This window comes from Mustela lutreola, chromosome 12, assembly GCF_030435805.1.
Source record: "Mustela lutreola isolate mMusLut2 chromosome 12, mMusLut2.pri, whole genome shotgun sequence".
In the NCBI taxonomy this organism is placed as follows: domain Eukaryota; kingdom Metazoa; phylum Chordata; class Mammalia; order Carnivora; family Mustelidae; genus Mustela; species Mustela lutreola.
In genome coordinates, this window is record NC_081301.1 from 5,893,564 (window position 1) to 5,912,597 (window position 19,034).

At 44.5% G+C, this 19,034-nt stretch overlaps 1 protein-coding gene across 16 annotated transcripts in view; it reads left to right on the forward strand.

Annotated features, from left to right (window-relative positions):
• The window catches only part of FNBP1 (formin binding protein 1), a 143,702-nt gene that overhangs the window by 67,667 nt on the left and 57,001 nt on the right, over positions 1 to 19,034 (forward strand). For all 16 annotated transcript variants that reach the window (XM_059141397.1, XM_059141389.1, XM_059141388.1 and 13 more), the window contains exons 5-6: positions 13,736 to 13,798; positions 14,211 to 14,315. In XM_059141397.1, the coding sequence (XP_058997380.1) occupies positions 13,736 to 13,798; positions 14,211 to 14,315 (168 nt within the window). The remainder of the gene's footprint in view (positions 1 to 13,735; positions 13,799 to 14,210; positions 14,316 to 19,034) is intronic.

The window sequence follows — 19,034 nt, forward strand, 5'->3', positions numbered from 1 at the left end:
TTGTAAGCTGCTGTTCGTGTCCTTGTTCTCTGATGGCTTACACAGGGCATCATAATTTGTTAGGAATAAAGTACTAAAGCTGGCCCACGATAATGCTTTTCTCATTTAAATCCAAGTCCACCATAATTCTTCTGGTGCCCTGGACATGCAGGAACCAACAGAGAAGGTGGGATTGCTACTGAACAAATGGAAGAGATGTTAAATAATAATCATCAAAATAATTACTTAATTGCAGTTATGATTGTTGCTGTGAAGTATGCGTGTAGGTGCCACAGGAGGAGATGATAGGAGTACCTAACATGCTTGTGCTCAGGATCGGGGAGAAGCTTCCCAGGGCCCTAAACAGCCAACGTTTTAATAAGACTCAAAGGATGAGGTAGAGTTGCCTGGGACAAGCAACGGAGGTAGCAGCCAGTGCAAAGGTCCTGGGACAGGAAAGTTTTTGGAACATCTGAGGAGTTTACTTCTTTCTAAGTAAGCTATAAATAGGTAGCACATAGCTTTGGGCGAGTTTAGTAGTTAGGAACAGATATATGCCTTAAGAACAACCATTGGTTTGAAAAACAAAGCAAAAACCACGGGTTCATAAACTGAGATGACATATTTTATCTGTTCACATTAGAGCAGTGGATCTCAACTGGGCACAATTTTTCTGCCTACCCCGGCAACACTTACCAGTATCTGGAGATAGTTTTGACCGGCCAGGGGGTTGCCATTGGCATCTGGTGGGTAGAACCCAGAGATGCTCGTAAATATCCTACAATACACAGGCGGCCTCTCCAACAAAGAATTACCTGCCCCATAATGTCCATAGTGCCCAGATTGAGAAACCCTGCACTAGAGCCCCAAATTAGATGACAGCATCTTCCAGACCGTTCATTAAAGATCTTTTCTATGATGGAAAGGAAGCAGTGCACAGAATGCTGAAGTTCAGAATGAAGCACAAATGTCTAATATAATCATAAACTAAATAGAGTAAATCTGAACTTGATGTTGGACTGCTTCCCGGGTTCTTGAACTTCCCTCAACCTTGCAAAGTTTATACCTTCTTCCTGTTTGTTTCTTTGTTCAGTGCTTTGTGTCTTTTGACTGACCTTCAGCTACCCATGTAGCTTAGAAATTTAGCAAACACCCTAAACCAGAACTTTCTGCCTTTACTTTAGTACAGAATATAAATTCTGTTTCTGAAGTGAATCATGAGATATGAGCCCACATAAACTGGCTTCCTGTTAACTTTGTTGAATGCCTCTCTTCCAGCCACATGGCCCCCTTGCTATTGCTCAACCTCACCCTGTGTCACCCTGGCCCAGGGCCTTTGTACTGGCTCTGTTCTCCTTCGAAACCTTTGGCCCCAGATATCTACAGAGCTCGCTTACTGACTTCTCAGGAATAGCGTCTTCTTGAGGTCTGTCTTGTCCACCTTACTTAAAATTACAAAGTCTCTCCTCTCTTTCCCCGCCTCATTCCCACCACCTTCCCTGCTTTACTGTATTCCCATAGTGCTTACCAACATCTAACACTTTATATATTTGTTTTCTTTCGTCTCACACTAGAATGTAAGCTCTTCAAGGGCAAGAATTTTCTTGGCTCCTGTCGTATCCCAAGCACCTGGAAGAGTGCCAGGGTGGAAGTAAGCATTAGGAAGTAGAGAGGAGCCGTCTTAGACTCAACTTGATTCACTTTGTTCTTGGACTTTGTGTCATTAGTGGAGGATCCTTGTATTTCCTTTTCGTTGTTATGATTGGGTCCTTTTGTTTTATTCATTCACTGCTAATCATGTCTTTTGTACAGTCCGTCGTATCTGTAGCTTGAATTCTGTTCCTTTTTTAATCAGGAATTATAGTCATTTATAGAGTAAATTATAGGTGATACAGAGACACATTAAATAAGATCTGCAGTTCGTAGTGCTCCTTTTATTTTAGGGAGTTTTTTTTTTTTTTTTTAAAGATTTTATCTATTTATTTGACAGTGAGAAATCACAGGTAGGCAGAGAGGCAGGCAGAGAGAGAGAGGGAAGCAGGCTCTCTGCTGAGCAGAGTGCCCGATGCGGGACTTGATCCCAGGACCCTGAGATCATGACCTGAGCCGAAGGCAGCGGCTTAACCCACTGAGCCACCCAGGTGCCCCTATTTTAGGGAGAATTACAAGCACACATCTGAGTCAGATGTTCCACTGGGAAGAGCGACAACCACCGGGCTCTGGAAGCATTTCGTAATTACATGAAATGACATTTTAGGAAATTGGGAACCCTTTTAAAGTTCTAGAAAGAAAGAATAGCCATACGTAAATGCGTATTTGTGGTGTTTCAATAGAATGCATCATGAACCTTTGTGCTTTTTTCCTACATATTTATCATTATTTTGAATGACCACGTAATGGGCCATTAGGTTGTATATTGATACGCGGCGACTTTAGAAATTATTCTGGTTATATTGTCTGTTTAATTGTTTCGCCTTGAGTCTTCATTTTTGTGGATTATAATAACTGAGAGCTATTAGGCTTTACATTTTCTCTTCACAGCACCCCTTTGGGAGGGCGGACAGTGACACATTTTATCCCAGACCAGGAGGCTGGAGGCAGCAAGGCGGGGGTCAGGCCCTTCCCCGGGGGGTGGCTCTGTGTGGCTCTCGGGGCCATGCATGTTCACATGCGTGTTTTTGTTTCCACTGAGTGACATTCTTTAACTTACATTCAAGGATGCCGGGTTAGACAGTGTCCGCTTCTTCACGGGCAATCAGCTCTAGGTAAGGCCCTCCTTGAGGTTGAACCATAATGACCAATATTTCTCCTTTAGAGCTTTCCCTTTGGGCTCCTCTGACTCTTATTAATGAATGATCTTACTTATTCTTGAAAAGATGACTTGTAGGGCACCTGGGTGGCTCAGTTGGTTAAGCAGCTGCCTTCAGCCCAGGTCATGATCCTGGAGACCCAGGATCAAGTCCCAAGTCAGGCTCCTGCTCTGTGGGGAATCTGCTTCTCCCTCTCTCCCTTAACACCACCCCCCCATGCTCTCTCTCTCTCTCTCAAATAAATTAATTAATTAAATCTTTTTAAGAAAGAAAAAAGTGAAGATGACTCTTGGCACGCCTGGTGGCTTGGTCCATGAAGCATCTGCCTTTGGCTTGGGTTATGATCTCAGGGTCCTGGGATCGAGCCCCACATTAAGCTCTCTGCTCAGCAAGGAGTCTCTCTCTCCCTCTGTGTGCGCTCGCTCTTGCTCTCTCTCTCTCAAATAAATCAATAAAAATCTTTAAAAAAAAAGATGACTCTTATTAAAAACACAGCAGAATGGGATCTTCTCCACTTTGCGGTGACATTTGTGACCAGCAGAAGTGACACAACAGAGCTGGAACTCAGATCCAGGTCTTCCGGTGTCCCAGCCAGGGGCCTTGTTGCCATGCTGCTGTGAAGGGCTGACCGCGTGCTGCACATCTTCCCTAGGAGAGGGAGAGCCCAGACCAGCTGTGTGTCCACAGCTCCCTGGGAGGCTGTCAGGCTAGGAGAGGAAAGGATGTTCTGGTCAACAAATGGGCTTGGGATTCAGGCAGCCCCACCAGCTGTGACACATCAGACTGGGTCCTGAGGGCTCTCTGAGCCCCATTCTGAGTCTAGTGAGCTCCTCGCTGAGAAAGGAGTTGGATGCAGGACTCGATCCCAGGACCCTGCCACCATGACCTGAGCTGATGGTAGACACTTAGCCGACTGAGCCACCCAGGTATCTCCCCTCGAGTGTTCTGATCAGGGTTTATTACAGAAAGCAGGAAGGTATACAGGCTTCCCTGAGACCGTATGTCATAACAGTATGGCCCGGTGCATTTAAAAAGAACTTTCTAAAAATGTAGAATTGGTGGACAGCATTGAAATGAGAGGCTTTCACCATTTTAGGTCTAGCTAGTAATTCTCAGAGCTGACCAGAAATCATGTCTTGCTTAAGTGCCAGTCTTAACCATTAGTATAATGTGTTTTGGGCCATTTGGTACAGCGGCGAAATCCTGTCTGCCCAAAGGGATGATTTCAAATTTATAGGATTACTGCTGGATCTCATTACTGCATATTGAGTCATTTCCAAGTTCAGTTTGGAATACTACTGGAAAATTATTTCTCCTCTAGATTTTGCTGTGTTTGAATAGATGAATCTCTAACAAGGGTCTTTGTGGTGACAGAGCTCATTCTGTAAAGAATGTTTCCTTCCTTTGAAAGGAAGGTAGTAAGAGGGAAGTAGAGGGAGAGATGGACATTCTTCTCATCCTGGGGGCCACTTCATGATAATGAGCCAGCTGTGTGTCCTTGAAGTCTTAAAAATCTCCCATTATAAAACAGAACAACACCTGCGGTTCACGTTCTTTGGAGAAAAGGTGGGTTTTAGGCAGCCATGTCCACACCTCCCTTGATCCCATAAGATGTGCAACTCTCCCACATAGTATCTTAAGGAAACAGTTTGTTCCGAGACACAAATTTATAGGCTCGTTGTTAGGAAAATGCATTGATTTTTCAAGAATAACTTTTTTTTTTTTTTTTTTTTTTTTTAGTTTATTTGAGAGAGGAGATCACAAGTAGGTAGAGAGGCAGAGAGAGGGGGAAGCAGGCTCCCTTCCAAGCAGAGAGCCCGATGTGGGGCTCGATCCCAGGACCCTGAGATCATGACCCAAGCCGAAGGCAGAAGCATAACCCTCTGAGCCACCCAGGCACCCCAGAAATTAGATTTTAGCAAGGTACTCACCTTCTCTTTAGAGAGAATCAGTGGCCTGTCTTTGGGGAGAACATAAGTCAGAGTACACACTGCCGGTTCCTTTGCTTTGTATTCAGTTTTTTGTCTACAGATGTAAATTATCAATAAATCTGTACTATGTGACAATATTTGGGATTTACTGGTGTTCAGGAGAAATTACTGGGAAATCAATATTCTTTTTTTTTTTTTTTAAAGATTTTTTTTTTATTTATTTATTTGACAGAGAGAGACCACAAGTAGGCAGAGAGGCAGGCAGAGAGAGGAGAGGAGGAAGCAGGCTCCCTGCTAAGCAGAGAGCCCGATGCGGGACTCGATCCCAGGACCCTGAGATCATGACCTGAGCCAAAGGCAGCGGCTCAACCCACTGAGCCACCCAGGCGCCCGGAAATCAATATTCTTTATGAGGCAACATGATTAGTTTTAATGTGTAAAATCTGGAAATTTTTATACTTGCCTGATTTTCCTAGATTTTGAGAGATTTGCAATAAATAGAATAGTCATCTCTTTTAGCTGACATGCAAAAAGAACTTCTGTTTCTTGGGGCACCAGTGGCTCAGTCGGTTGAGCATCCAACTCTTAATTTATGCTCAGGTCTTGATCTCCGGTCGTGAGTTCAAGCCCTGCGTCAGGCTCCTCTGGAGTAGACTCCACACCCTCCTCCGTCAGGGTGTGGAGTCTACTTTAAAAATTAAAAAAAAAAAAGAACTTCTATTTCTTTTATGTACTCTTCCCCCTTTTTTGAAGGGGGGAATGTTATGATTCATGTATTAATTGTCAATATTTTTAAAGAATGTTACCAAAAATCTGGATTAAAGAACAAAAACTTGAAATTTTTAAAAGTAAAAATCCTCATTTTTTTCCAAGTTATTTTCTAGGTGTCACTTATAGACACAAAGATATTGATGTGTACAAAGACTGATATAGACATGTATATGTAATATGTCTATATAAATATATTTCCTATATATAACAATTAAGCATGTTAGTCCTATATGGATATAACTTACATTTTTCTTTATTCCCCATTTAATTTCATAAGCAGTTTTTATTTTTCTGCATGAAAACAGGTAGTTTTCATCATTAGAATCTTAGTGGCTATGCATTATTCTAATGCTCGTATCATTCACTTAACTAATTCTTTACTATTTGACCTGTAGGCTATTACCAGTTTCGGGTTATTTACTTACTTTTAGTTATATAAAGAGTACTGCAGAGAACTCGTTTCTTTCATAGCTCTTTTGTGCGTGGGGTAGGCACCGTTCCTCCAAGCTAAATTCCCAGGAAGAGAGTACGAGGTTGAACATACGTGATTTATGGTTCTTAATTAAGCTCTGGTCATTTACAAGAGTGATGGTCTTTGAGAGAAGTGTAGATGAGATTCCTAAGTCACGGAAATGATCAACGAGGTTGTGAATTACCCGATCTGAAGTGTGGGTAGTTCAGAGTCGCTATCAGATAGATTCCCCTATAAGAATGAGGGTAAAGATACCCTTGCTGGCGATTTTTGCCCATTGAATCAAGTTGTTAAAGAATTTCGGAGAGGTGGTTTGGTTCAGCTCGAGCCTTTGAGTGTGTTTCAGGGTAATGCACGGTGATCACCGCGAACCGTGTAAGAGGGATTTTTATAGAGATTTGTAGCTCCAGAAGGGGAGTCAGGAGGTGCTGGCCGACATTGACTGGAACTTCCAAGCAAGCTTTTCTCAGCAGGTGGAAAGTATGGTTCATTACCAAATATTGCCAGGAACAGAATCGCTTTTTGGCAGCGGCTATCTGAAAAGTTCTAGAGGAAACGATTATACAGTACCTTCAATGACTCACTAAAATTTTTATAAACTCAGAGAGTGCTTACAAGACCCCACATTACTTAGGTTGGCCAGTTATATCTTTTCCCTGAGGTCCCAGAGGTGTTTAAAAATTGATACTAAAAGATACCATGGTCTCCAAGTTAGCTATTGGGTAGGTCCTATTTAGGAACTTAGGGAAGGACTTAATATCCTATAAGGCAGTTTTGTAGCGTGGACTGACCCTACTATGCATCAAATATGTTTTTATAAGAGATTTCAGCAAACAGACAAAGCCTAGCGTGAGGGAATGCAGAAACTAAAACGGTCTTACGTGTGTGATCAAGTCATTACAAGTCAATTTCTGATCTTTCCGGTCCCATTGAGACGCACCTGGGGTGCTCCGTTATAAAGCCAGGCAGGACCTGTGAGGAGAGAACACAGAAAGCCAAGAGGGACTTTTCGATTTCATGACCTGGAGAGGAGGGTTTCCATAATACCTCCTCTTTACTGGGGTTACCACCTTTATTTAAATAAATCCGAAAGCAGGGAGCCCTGTAGAAGTTGCTGGTCTTCTGCCTATGTCCTGCTGGTGGGACATCCACGGATAGCTCCTGGTTTAATGTATCTCTAGAAGGTGTATTTGGTTTTGTTATGTCTCCTTTGTTTTGGGAGGACGTGTGACAGGCGCGTGCTGTTCATCAAGGCCCTGTCACCGCTGTGGTTCTGTCATTTGCAGAATCATTAAAATTTCACCCGAAATTGTGGGCTAACATACCTAGTTATAACATACCTAGTTATCAGGAGGCTGACATTCTGCTCTTGATTCCCTGGATTTGAAGTGCAGCTTTGGGTTTTGTGGTGCTCCCTCATGAGCTAGAACGAGACCTTCTTTTTCTTCTTAGAACCAGGAATTGTTTCACGGATGTTTTGTGTCCCAGCTGACTCTCCTGTATCCAGGCACTCACTTGCCATCTCCCTGGATGAGCCCGATGCAGCATCTCCGAGCACCCCCTTGTCGGGGGAGGGAGTGTCCCTGGAGCCCAGCAGCACTAGGAGTGATGCCTAGCTGTGCGATGCAGAGGGCTTTTTATCCCATCCAAAAAGAAACTGTGGATCCCCCAAACCCCTTTATCATACCCCTGTTCCAGTCTGCATTTCCTCGGGTCGTTAAATGGCACTCCTTGTTAACGTAATGGTTCTGGCCCAAACAATAGGGCGTCCAGGACTTCTTTTTCCTTCACACCCCATATAATATGGGCCCTGTCTATATAATACAGATCAGGTCCTGTCCGCTCTACCTTCAGTAAACGTTCTGAATCCAAACCCTTCTCACCCCTCATCCGGTCCCTCATTGTCTCACCTGGAGGACTGCCCCAAGCCTCCTACCTCATCCCTCTTGCTCCCAAGGTCTGTGGCGCAGCTCCCCGTCTCCACCTGTGCCACCAGCTGTCCCATGAACAGGTGCAGCAACCTCCTCCCTGTCCCTCCGCCGCGCCTGCCCCATTCGGTGCGTTCTCCGCACGGCAGCCGGTGCAGCCTTGTCATCCTGCAGACAGACCCCGTCCCTCCCTTCCTCGGTCCTTCCCTAGCTTTCCCTCACCCTCGGCGCGGCCCGGGAAACCGCTGTCCGCGGTCCAGCCCTTGCCTGCTTCTGTCTTACCGCTCATCTCGGTCTGATGACGTTGGCATCAGCCGTCGAGGACCACAGGAAGCCCGTTCCTGCTTCAGGGCACCTCCACTGCTGTTCCAGCCGCTCCGAAGGATCTTTCCTTCCCTAGACCTTTGCAAGTTCACGCCTCCAGTTTGTTCAAAAAATGTCATCCGGATCTGTTGAAAATGCTGCTGCACCCACAGCCGCCCTCTCTGTGCCTCGTCCTCTTTCTCTTAACCACCGTGGCCACAAGGACAGCACCCGGCATGGGCCGCACCCTGCACCTGGGGGCGTGTAATTCATATGTGTGGAATGAATAAAGTTGATTGTAAGAGCTTTCAGCCTATTGGGGAAGGATTACTGCCCCTAACGTCTCACCCTTGTCAACCTGGCGCCTTATCTGAAACTCTTACTGATGGTGATGCGCATTGTCTGGGATTGGAAGTCCGGGATTGATACCCTCAGCAGGGGTCGAGTGAGGGGCATCACTGCTCCATGTTGGTCATTTTCAGACTCTTTCATCCTAAGAGTTAATCAGGAGGCGCCTGGCTGGCTCAGCCCATAGAGCATGTGACTGTTGATCTCCGGGTCGTGAGTTCAAGTCCAAAAAAGAGTTAATTGAGATTCTTCAAAAACAATCAGAATTTTAAGAAATGTGAGAGAAGGGGTTATTCTGAAAGACAGATACAAGCCTCCTGGAGTCCAGGTGAATTGTCAGTGTGTGGAGAGGTCTGGGTAGCAAAAGCCGGCATGAGAATGACAGGAGCTGTGGGGAGATGGCACCCCAGGAGAGGACAAAGGCCACTTGGCACCGGCTGCTGGATCGCGCGTGGGGTCCCCTGCCCGGTGCCCAGATGGTCGAGGGGATGGGTAGGGTTAAGCAACTGAGCCTGACACTGGGAGGTAGTTCACTGGGACAGTATTTGCGTTATAAATAGATGGAGGAAAATGGACCTTCCTGAATAAATCATGTTTATTTAATCCTGTGACCATCCCACACAGATCAGAATGCGCTGCCCTCACCAACGCTTCTAGGTCTATGGTTTGGGGTTGCGGTGGCTCCCGTGAGCGGGACTGACGGTGGTTGAGTTTCCTTCCCCGGTCCCCAGCCATGTCTCTGCAGCAAGGATTCGTAGTTGTGCTAATTAATCCCGAGTCAGGCTTGGAAGCTGCTCAGACCCACCACGCTGTGGGTTTTGAGGAAATTATAATATTTGTCACAGACATATTTTCTGCAAGCCCCTTTTTTCTTTGCCCTTTTCAAGTCTTGTGTTCCTTTGTTTTCATCTGGGGAATCTGAGTTTTATTTAAAATTCCAGATGGTTGACTGTCCTCAATTGAGTGTTTATTCTCTCTCTCTCTCTCTCTCTCTCTTTTTTTTTTTTTCCTTTTTTTCTGGATTTGGCTGTTCTCACATCATTGCCATATTTTGCTTTTTTATGGAGTTTTAAAAATCAGTGGTCTATTATATATAAATAGTGTAAGAACGAGCAGCTGTTGTACCTAATTGTGGAGTGTGAATGATAAACATTTTCACAGTCTAAGGGCGATCTCTTGCAGCGCAGTAAAACCTTCTTGGAAGCTTTGTCGTTGTAGTTTTTCTTAAAGTTTGTGCTTGCTTAATTTAGGTTTCCTCTGATTCTTATCTCAGCGGCCCCTGCTTACTGGGAGAATCCTAAAAAATCTGGAAGGATGCTTTTATTATATACGTAGACTCTACCCGTATATTTTTAAGGTCCAACCAAAAAGTTGAAATGAAAGTAAGTTTCGCTGTCTGCTGAGATACCATCAGGCATTTTCAAAAGTCTGTTATTACTGCCGAAGAGAAATGAAAGCACCCTGCTTCCAGGAGAAAGTCAGCCGCATCTCTCTGGGTCCCCAGAGATGCCATTTCCCATCTCTGCTGATAGGAGAAAAGCACTGTGATGACTTCACTTTGTGGCTCCAAAAGACTTATTATCTTTTTCTAGAGAACAATTCCTCTTTATTTAGAGCTCGGAGGCACACTTTAAAGAGACACACTTGCTCACTGTCCGGGGAAGCAACGCTTTGCCATTGTTTGTTAATAAACAACACGCACATCTGGCAAGCTGGTCTGTTTATCTTTGTAACTGTTAGCTAGCTTTTCCGACTGAAGGAGGAGAGAGAGAGAGAGAGAGAGGTGGCTCCAGATGACCGCTGTCGGTCGTGGTACGTTCAGGACGGTCAAGAGGCCTTCGGTACCACTCTCTGATTTCCTAAGGGCTCAGGCACCACCACGTACCGGAAGAGATACGTTAGAAGGAAAATCACAGACACCTTGATTTTTCCTTATGTCACGGGAGACATTAGGATCTCAAGTGTAGTTCTCAGATGGTTGTTTTAGTCGGACAGGACTGCGGCCAAGGAGTCCTTCGTGGGAGAAAGCTTCTCTGTCAGGTCAAGGTGCACAACCGTGCTTGAAAAATAAGATGATACTTATTTTTGAGTATTAAATGAAGGAGCAGGGAGAAAGTTTACTGTGTGGGTTTCAATCAAAATCAGCCTTCTGCTCCCAGAATATGACTCTGTGTGTGTGTGTGTGTGTGTGTGTGGCATGGGGGGAGGGGGAGTACCTATTGTCTCCAGAGAAGATTCCTTTGATGATACAGCCGACTCAGCCTTTCCTGGCAGTGCCTGTCACTTTCTGCGTATTCTTGTGTGTGTTTCCTCTCAGCCCAGGACTGGCCTCGCATTTTGTGAAAACACCCATTTCAAGACCATAAACCTAGAGCACAGGTCTGAGTTTGGTGCTAAGGGGTTTTTTTATGTCTTTATGTCTGTCTTTAAATCTCGAAGTAAAACTGGGCCGGGGGATAGGGAGATCTTTCCAGCAAATCGCAGAACACAGTAATTCTGCTTGCGAAATGGGGGATCGTCCTCTTGACAATTCAGGAATGTAGCTTCTGACCCGGCAGGGCTCCAGGAGCCAGAGAGGGCACCGCTAAGCCTTGTTCCTCTGCCTCGCTGTCCGCTCTCTCTTCCCCTGACTCCCTGCCCCCAGGACTTCCCTCCTCCCTCCTGCCCTCCATTCCGTGTTAAAGTGATGTCTGTTTGGCTTTCAGAAAACCCACTTGCCTTTTGTACTTCCTCCAAGGTTCAGGATCTTCCTAGCTCTGCCCTCAGCCTCCTTCTTACTTCCACTGCCTCGATCCCCGCCTTGCTTGTTTATTTCTAGCCTGAGACTCAGTCTCCGTTCAGTTTCATCCCTACGTCTGTTATGAAACTTGAGGAATGAAGCCCCCAGGGGGCTCCTCTTGGATTCATGGAGACAAAAAAAAAAAAAGAAATTGCTGGATGGGTAAAACTTGCCACAAAAAGGAACTTAACAACGTGAAACGTGGCCTCAAAGGAGAGAGAGATAAGAAGAACGCTGTTGTTAAAAAACCAAAATCTGATTTCGTCTCCTCCTTCCTGTCCACCCCCCCAACCCCCGGTCCCCGGCCCTCCTTTGTGGCTCAGCCGGGCCCTAAGCTCTGACTAGGGGAGGATGGAAAGGTACAGGGGACCTGTTCCGCCTGTCCTGCTTTCTGCTTTCTTTCTGGCCATGGACCCCCCCCACCCCGTACCCCCACCAAGGTTTATACCTTGTCCATTGGAACACAGATGCACATTGACACCCAATCACTGAAGGAAGGTTGTCTAGTAAAAGGAGCATTTACCCTGGAGAAGCAATAGTGCTCGCGCAGGACCCTGGGGCTAGTCAGGGTGGGGAGCTGCTGTGGCCCCTCGATCTGACGGGGACAGGGGAGAATTGTAGGCATTTCCTAGGAGTGCCTGACCCGAGCTGTGGCCTTAGGTCGAGGACCTAGCCAACCTGGAGCATCATAGCGAGAGCAAGCTGCAGATAGATAGAAATTCCTGCCCTCTGCTATGCCGGAACCTCTGTGGCAAATCGGACAGAGCCCGAGGGCAAGGGAGCCTGCATGTGGTCCATGCAGGTCAGCCTCTTGGGACACAGTACAGGGCAGAGAACGGATCTGGGAAATTCCCACCACATTGACAAAGTTGGTGACGTCACAGTTGAAGGCTGGGTCAGGATTTAGGATTTTAGGGCCCCAGATAAAAAGGACACTGTTTTCTTCATACTTCCATGTGTTTCTAGCTGGTCTTTCCTTGGGGTCCTATCTCCTTTGGTGATCTCGTCCAGGCTGTAGCTTGACATCGAGCTCCCGTTAGATGCCTGTAACGCTGATCGTTACAGCATTGGCCGCTCTCTGGATTCTCCTGCAGCCATCCAGCAACCTGGGAGGCTCTCCACTTGGGGGTCTCCTAGAATGTCAAGCTCACATGTCGAAAGCTGTGTCTGATTCCCCTCAGACCTGCTCCCCACCTGCACGGCTACCCTGTGGTCAGGGTTGGAGAAAGGCTCCTACCTAGAACCTTCCTTTACATAACAGGGCACTTCTGTACTTGGAATGACCCATGGCTCCCAGCTCATTCAGGCCACAAGTCTATAAAATGCTACGCAGTCTGGTCCTTTCTTCTCTGACCCCCTCTCCTGATATTCTCGAGGCTCACCCTGGTCTAGCCCCCTAGGATCCTTACTAGTCAACACGATGCACTTACCTGCCTCAGGGCCTTTGCATATAGCAGGGGGGAATGAATTTATTTTTAAATCTAAAAAGGCCTAAGTCATGGAAACATCCAGCTACACAAAAGTTTTATACAAATGTTTGCAACAAGCATCATTCACGACAGCCCTAAACGGGGAAAACCCCAGTGTTTATCGATTGTGAAAGGATAAACAAAATGTTTATATATGTCCAGACAATGGAATGTCACTATGTCACTTGGCAGTAAAGAGAGATAAAGTGCAGATACACGTGACAACACGGATGAACCTTGAAGACATCCTGCTGAGTGGACATTACGTCCTAATGGAAACATCATGTCAGTCACAGAAGGAACTCATATTGTATAAGTCCATTCACAGGAAATAACCCAGAACAGGCAAATTTATGAAGACGGAAAGTGGAGTAGTGGTTGCCTAGGGCTGGTGGGAAGATGACGGCTCAGAGGTCCGGGCTCTCTTTTTGGAGGATAAAAAAGAGTTCTCAAATTGATTGTGATCATGGTTGCGTAATTCTGTGATTACAGCAAAGGGCGGTGAATTGTACAACTTAAGTGGATGGATCGTGAGCTACATGAGTTCCTTCTCAAAGCAATTAAAAATGAATATGTCTTAACAAACATTGCTGTCTTTTTCCAAGTGCTGTATGTAGGTCTTAGAATTCAGTATTATCATATCTGAAGTTTTAAAGGGAACTCTGACCGTTTGCATGTTCACTTCCTCTTTATTTTTTAACCCTTTCCTTTCTTTGGCGTGCACGTGCTAGATAGTATTTCAGTATGATTGGGGAGGAGGGGGTGCCTGGCTGGCTCGGCCGTTAGTGCACATGACTCTTGATCTCAGGGGCCTGAGTTCAAGCCCCACGTTGGGCATGGAGACCACTTTAAAAAAATGAAATATGATTTTAGGCGGATGGATCTTTTTCTCACGTACGAGTATGACAAAGAGGGTGCTAATCCCCACGTGTTTTCTGTTTCCAGTACTTTCACGACGGGCGGAAGGCACAGCAGCACATAGAGATCTGCTGGAAACAACTCGAATCAGTAAGTGCACAGCAGACACTGGAGAAATGCCTGTAGACTTTCGATTTGAATGTGAGCTTGCATCGATCCGTAAGTGCAGAACAAAAACACCAAAGGGATGGATGCCTTTAGAAATCTTCTCCATTTTGAATCACCTTTATCTCTAGACACCATGATTGAGACTAAAGTGTGGAGCCCAAAGAGCTCAAGCAAAGTGTTTCTAAAAACTCCTATGGAAAGTATAAAAGTTAGAAAGCTGGGGTGGAAATAAATGCAGATTTTAGAAGAGCTCTTTGACTTTCGGATGTATATATAACCAAGCAGCTTAGAGGAGAAAGCTCTTCGGGTGATGGAGACAAAATGATACGTTCTCATAGGAATCTTATGGTTTCATTCCCAACTGCTCCCTGTCACCACTTGCCTCTGCTTTCAGAGTAAAAGACGCTTTGAACGTGACTGCAAAGAGGCAGACAGGGCGCAGCAGTACTTCGAGAAGATGGACGCTGACATCAATGTCACCAAAGCAGATGTGGAAAAGGTAAGGTGGTTGTGAGCTCTGGCCTTTCCCTTCCTCTGATGTCTGTCACCGCTCCTCCGGGCTGCCAGTCCCCAAGCTCTCCTTTCTGATGTCCCCACTACAGGCCACTCAGCCTGGGATCAGCTGGTAGCATTTTGTGTCACGGGTTGTGGGGACCAGAAGCTGACTTCTGGGGAGTCTCCAGTGTTGTGATTGGAGCAGGTTGTAGACTTGTGTCGTCCCCAGGATGAAGACAGGAGATTTAGGAGTGGCTCATGGCGGGTGGGGAGGTGGGGAGCGTGGTTTCCGGAGGCTGTGGCTTTCTCTTAATGGCTTTTCAAAGAAAAAGTCAACCCCTTTAAAAGCCAGAGCAGACCGGTTCTGCGCCATCTGGAAGAGCTCTGCTGCTTCTAATGCTTCCGTTGGGGAGATAAAGGGACACACAGGCTGGCCTGATTTTCTAGGTGATTCATTCAGGTTCTTAGCGGGTTGCATCCTGGGCGTCCCTCAAGGGCTCTTCTCTAAGTGGACTTGCGTCGCAGTTCGGAATGTGGTGAAGTTCATACTGTACCTGCTTGTGGTTCCCTATCTGTTTTTCCCTAGAAGCTGAGTTTTCTTTTTCTAAAAGTCATCAATACAGTGTAAACAGCATTAGACTGTTAAAGGACTGTATTCATCCCACGGCTGCCTGGGGCTGTCTGGGCGTCTGCAGCGTCATGTTTTACGTAGAAAGAGGCACAGCGTCTTCATAGATTTCTTTCACTCTTGCCAGATTCGTGGGAGATGAGTTTAGTTGGAAAATAGTGTGGATTACTTAGTTATTTGTCCAAGTCTGCCAGATTCCTTGCTTAAAGCTTCGGTACATGTTAGCATGGCTTCCTCGATAATGACCTAATATATTTAAGTGCACACCAATGTCTCTGAGCAGGAGTGGGGATACTTTCCTGAGAGATATATTAATGTGCTGGTAAAGTGACCATAAATCACCATTCATTTGTTGTAAATTCCTAAGAAAGAGCCAGCTCCCCGAAGGATTGAAAATGTGACTCAGATAAAATAGATTGATCCAGAGTTGATCAAAAAAATCATTTGGGGCTAAATGTTGTAAAGGTATGCATTCTTTATGAAATATTTTACTACCTAAATGTAAAATCAGAGTGATTTTTATTCGAGATTTTTTTAAAAGATTACTTTTATGACTTTTCTTTTTTTTAATGAAGATTTTATTTATTTGACTGAGCCAGAGAGTAAGGGAGCACAAGCAGGGGGAGTAGCAGAGGGAGAGGAAGAACCAGGCTTCTCTCTGAGCAGAGAACCTGCTACAGAGCTAAGACCCAGGACCCTGGGATCATGACCTGAGCCAAAGGCAGACACTTAACCTACTGAGCCACCCAGGCGCCCCTACTTTTATGACCTTGCCTTAATATAAAAGCTGCCCATGCTGATTACAGAAATACCTGAAACTGCAAACAGCTGAAGGGGAAAAAAAGAATAAAACATGCAACTATTATTAATAAAAGGTAGTTTACCTTTTAAAATAATGTATATTATATAAGTACAGTGTAAAGAATAGGAACCAAAAGAATACTTGTAATCTATAAGCTAGCTTAAGAAGAAAAATCTTACTCATGCCTTGGAAGTCTGTCCCTAACTTCCTGCTCCTGGTCCCCTCCCTACAGGGGTATTTTTTCCTTAATTTGGTGTTAATCGCCTCCTTGCTTTATGTCCCAGCTTTACCACAGGTATATGTATTTCCAAGGAGTAATATTTATAATTTTGTCTCTTTTCCATCATTATATAACCAAAATCATACTTTCATTTATTTTCTTTGGACTTGATTTTTTTTATCCACTATTATGTTTTTTTACTTAATTCACATGGAGTATAGAACACGTGACTTTGGGGCGCCTGGGTGGCTCAGTGGATTAAAGCCTCTGCCTTTGGCTCCTGTCATGATCCCAGGGTCCTGGGATCGAGCCCCACATGGCGCTCTCTGCTCAGCGGGGAGCCTGCTACCTCCACCCGCCGCCTCTCTACTTGTGATCTCTGTCTGTCAAATAAATAAATAAAATTTAAAAAAAAAAAAAAGAACACTTTTATGAATTCAGGTTAGAGGCAGATGCCTTGCTAAACTCTCTTTTTTATTTCCACTTTGGTTTTTTTTCGGGTTTTTTTTGTTTGTTCTTTCTTAGAGATAGTCGTATCCCAGCAAATTTCTTTTTCAATCCTTACGGCTTTTTTTTTTTTTTTTCTTATCTTGCTCTGTTGGCAGTGACCATCATTATGGGGACAGGAACAGCCGTTGTGGCCCTTCTTATCTGGATTCCGATAATGAAGAGAGTACTTTAAATGTTTCTCCATTAATTAGTGCACGATTTTAATAAACCCTTAACAAGCTCAGGGAGTCCCTTCTTTTCCTTTGTTGTCAGGAGGTTTTTTCCAACTTGACTTGATATTCAATACCAGCCAATACTTTTTCTGCTTCCTTTAATCTGTTAATGTGATAGACTACATGAGTCAGTTTTCTTATATTGAACCAAATTAGCATTCCTGTGACAAATCCAGCTAGGGGGTGATGGGGTTTTTAAAATACTTGATCTGAATCTGTTTTGTTACTACTTTACTGAAGCGGCTTGAATCTGTGCCCACTGAAATTGATCTGTAATGTTTCTTGTCCCTCCTAGTTGGCTTTACTTAGTAGTTTCAGAGTGTTGCTTTTTTTTCCTCTTCTCTGAAATAATACATGTGAATTGAAATTAATTGGTTATTGACTGTTTTGTAATCCTTCACTGTGGGAAAGTCTCTAACTACTGAGTCGATACCTTCATCGTCGTCTGCTTCCTCTTTGGTCGATACTGTGGGTTGTTATTTTTCTAAACATAAACCCACTTCATCCTAAGCTTTCAAATTTATTGCCTTAAAGTTGCCTGTAATATTCTCTCACCTTACTGTTTGCTGCCTATGTGGTTGTGTTCCCCCCTTTATTGACTCCCAGTATTGCTTATTTATACCATTTTCTCTTGGAAGATCAGGTTTCTGAAATCATTTTTATTCACATTTTCAAGAACCCCAAATTTATTGTTGTGGAGCTTCCCTTGTCTTTTTTAATTTTCTGTTTCATTTCATTTCTTTTTCTTCTTTGCCTTCCTCTTTGGAAATAATTCTCTTGCCTTTTCAGAGATTTCTTTCTTCTTGCCCACCTCATTTCCGTTTTTCGTCTTTTCTAATGTGAGCATTTAAGTGACCCATTTCTCAGGGCGCCTCAGTAGCTCCGTGGGTTAAACGTCCGACTCTTGATCTCAGCTCAGGTCTTGATCTCAGGGTCGTGAGTTCAAGCCCTACATTGAATCTACTTAAAAAAAAAAAAAAAAGTAACACATTTCTCACTTCCGTACAATTTTATCCGCAACCCACATATTTTGGTATGGAGTACTACTGTTGTTTGTTTCCATTACTATTGAATCTCTCCTGTGATTTATTTGGAAGCCTGTATAAAAATTTCCAGTTGTGGGTGGCTGGGTGGCTCAGTCAGTTAAGTGCCTGCCTTGGGCTCGGGTCATGATCCCAGGGTCCTAGGATCAAGCCCCATGTGGGCTTCCCTGCTCAGCTTCTCCTCCTTCTACCCCTTGCACCCCGCTCAGGTCTCTCCCGCTCTCACTTAAATAAATATATATAATCTTTTTTTTTTTTTTAAGATTTTATTTATTTACTTGACGAGAGAGAGATCACAAGCAGGCAGAAAATCAGGCAGAGAGAGGGGGTGAAGCAGGCTCCCTGCTGATCAGAGAGCAGGATGTGGGGCTCGATCCCAGGACCCTGAGATCACGACCTGAGCCAAAGGCAGAGGCTTTAACCCACTGAGCCACCCAGGCACCCCTATATATAATCTTTAAAAGAAATAAAAATTTTCAATTATATGAACATGTAAACTTATCTTTTCAGTATGGATTTCTGTAATTTCATTGCATCATCATTCTAGGAAGTCTGAGTTTGAGTCTTGGGTGTTTGTTGAGACTTGTTTTATGGCCCAGTACATGGTCCACTTTTATAGGCGTTCTGGAAGTAGTTGAAAAGAGCATGTATTACCCATCTCTATGTATTTTCATTAGATCCAACTTGCCGATGATGTCACGCAAATCTTCCCATCGTGAAGTTCTGTTGTTGTTTTCTGCCATGTGTTGTATCATTTTTTGAGAGAGATCTGTTACTTCTCTGTGCTTTACTTTTCCTGTTTGTCAAAAGGGAACACAGAACAGGATTGATGGGAGGATTAACAGGGTCAGTACGTACGGGGGACTCAAAGCCGTTTACTGCCATGGTCGGTAATCCCCAAGTTAACCATCCTGATGATGGCAGTGGAAGAGCTGTCATTTTCTCTCATTTTTTTCTTCCATTGTAAAGTTACTTTAGGAAAATATTAACTTTAGGGCTGCCCACTGGCTCAGTGGGTAGAGCAGGTGACTCTTGATCTTGGGGGCGTGAGTTTGAGCCCATGTTGGGTGTGGAGATTACTTAAAAAATTAAATTTTTTAAAAAAGCTTTTAACACATAAATAAATAAGTAAATTTTAGAATTGTAGTATCTTCAGTGTGTTTTGACTTTTCATCCATGTGTAGTGAACTTCTTTCTACCCTTACGTTTTATACCTTGAAGTCTGTTTCGCCTGATACTTAGCAGCTCTCTGGGCTAGTATGTGCCTGGCAGATCTTTCCCAAACTTTCTCTCTATTACTCTGTTACC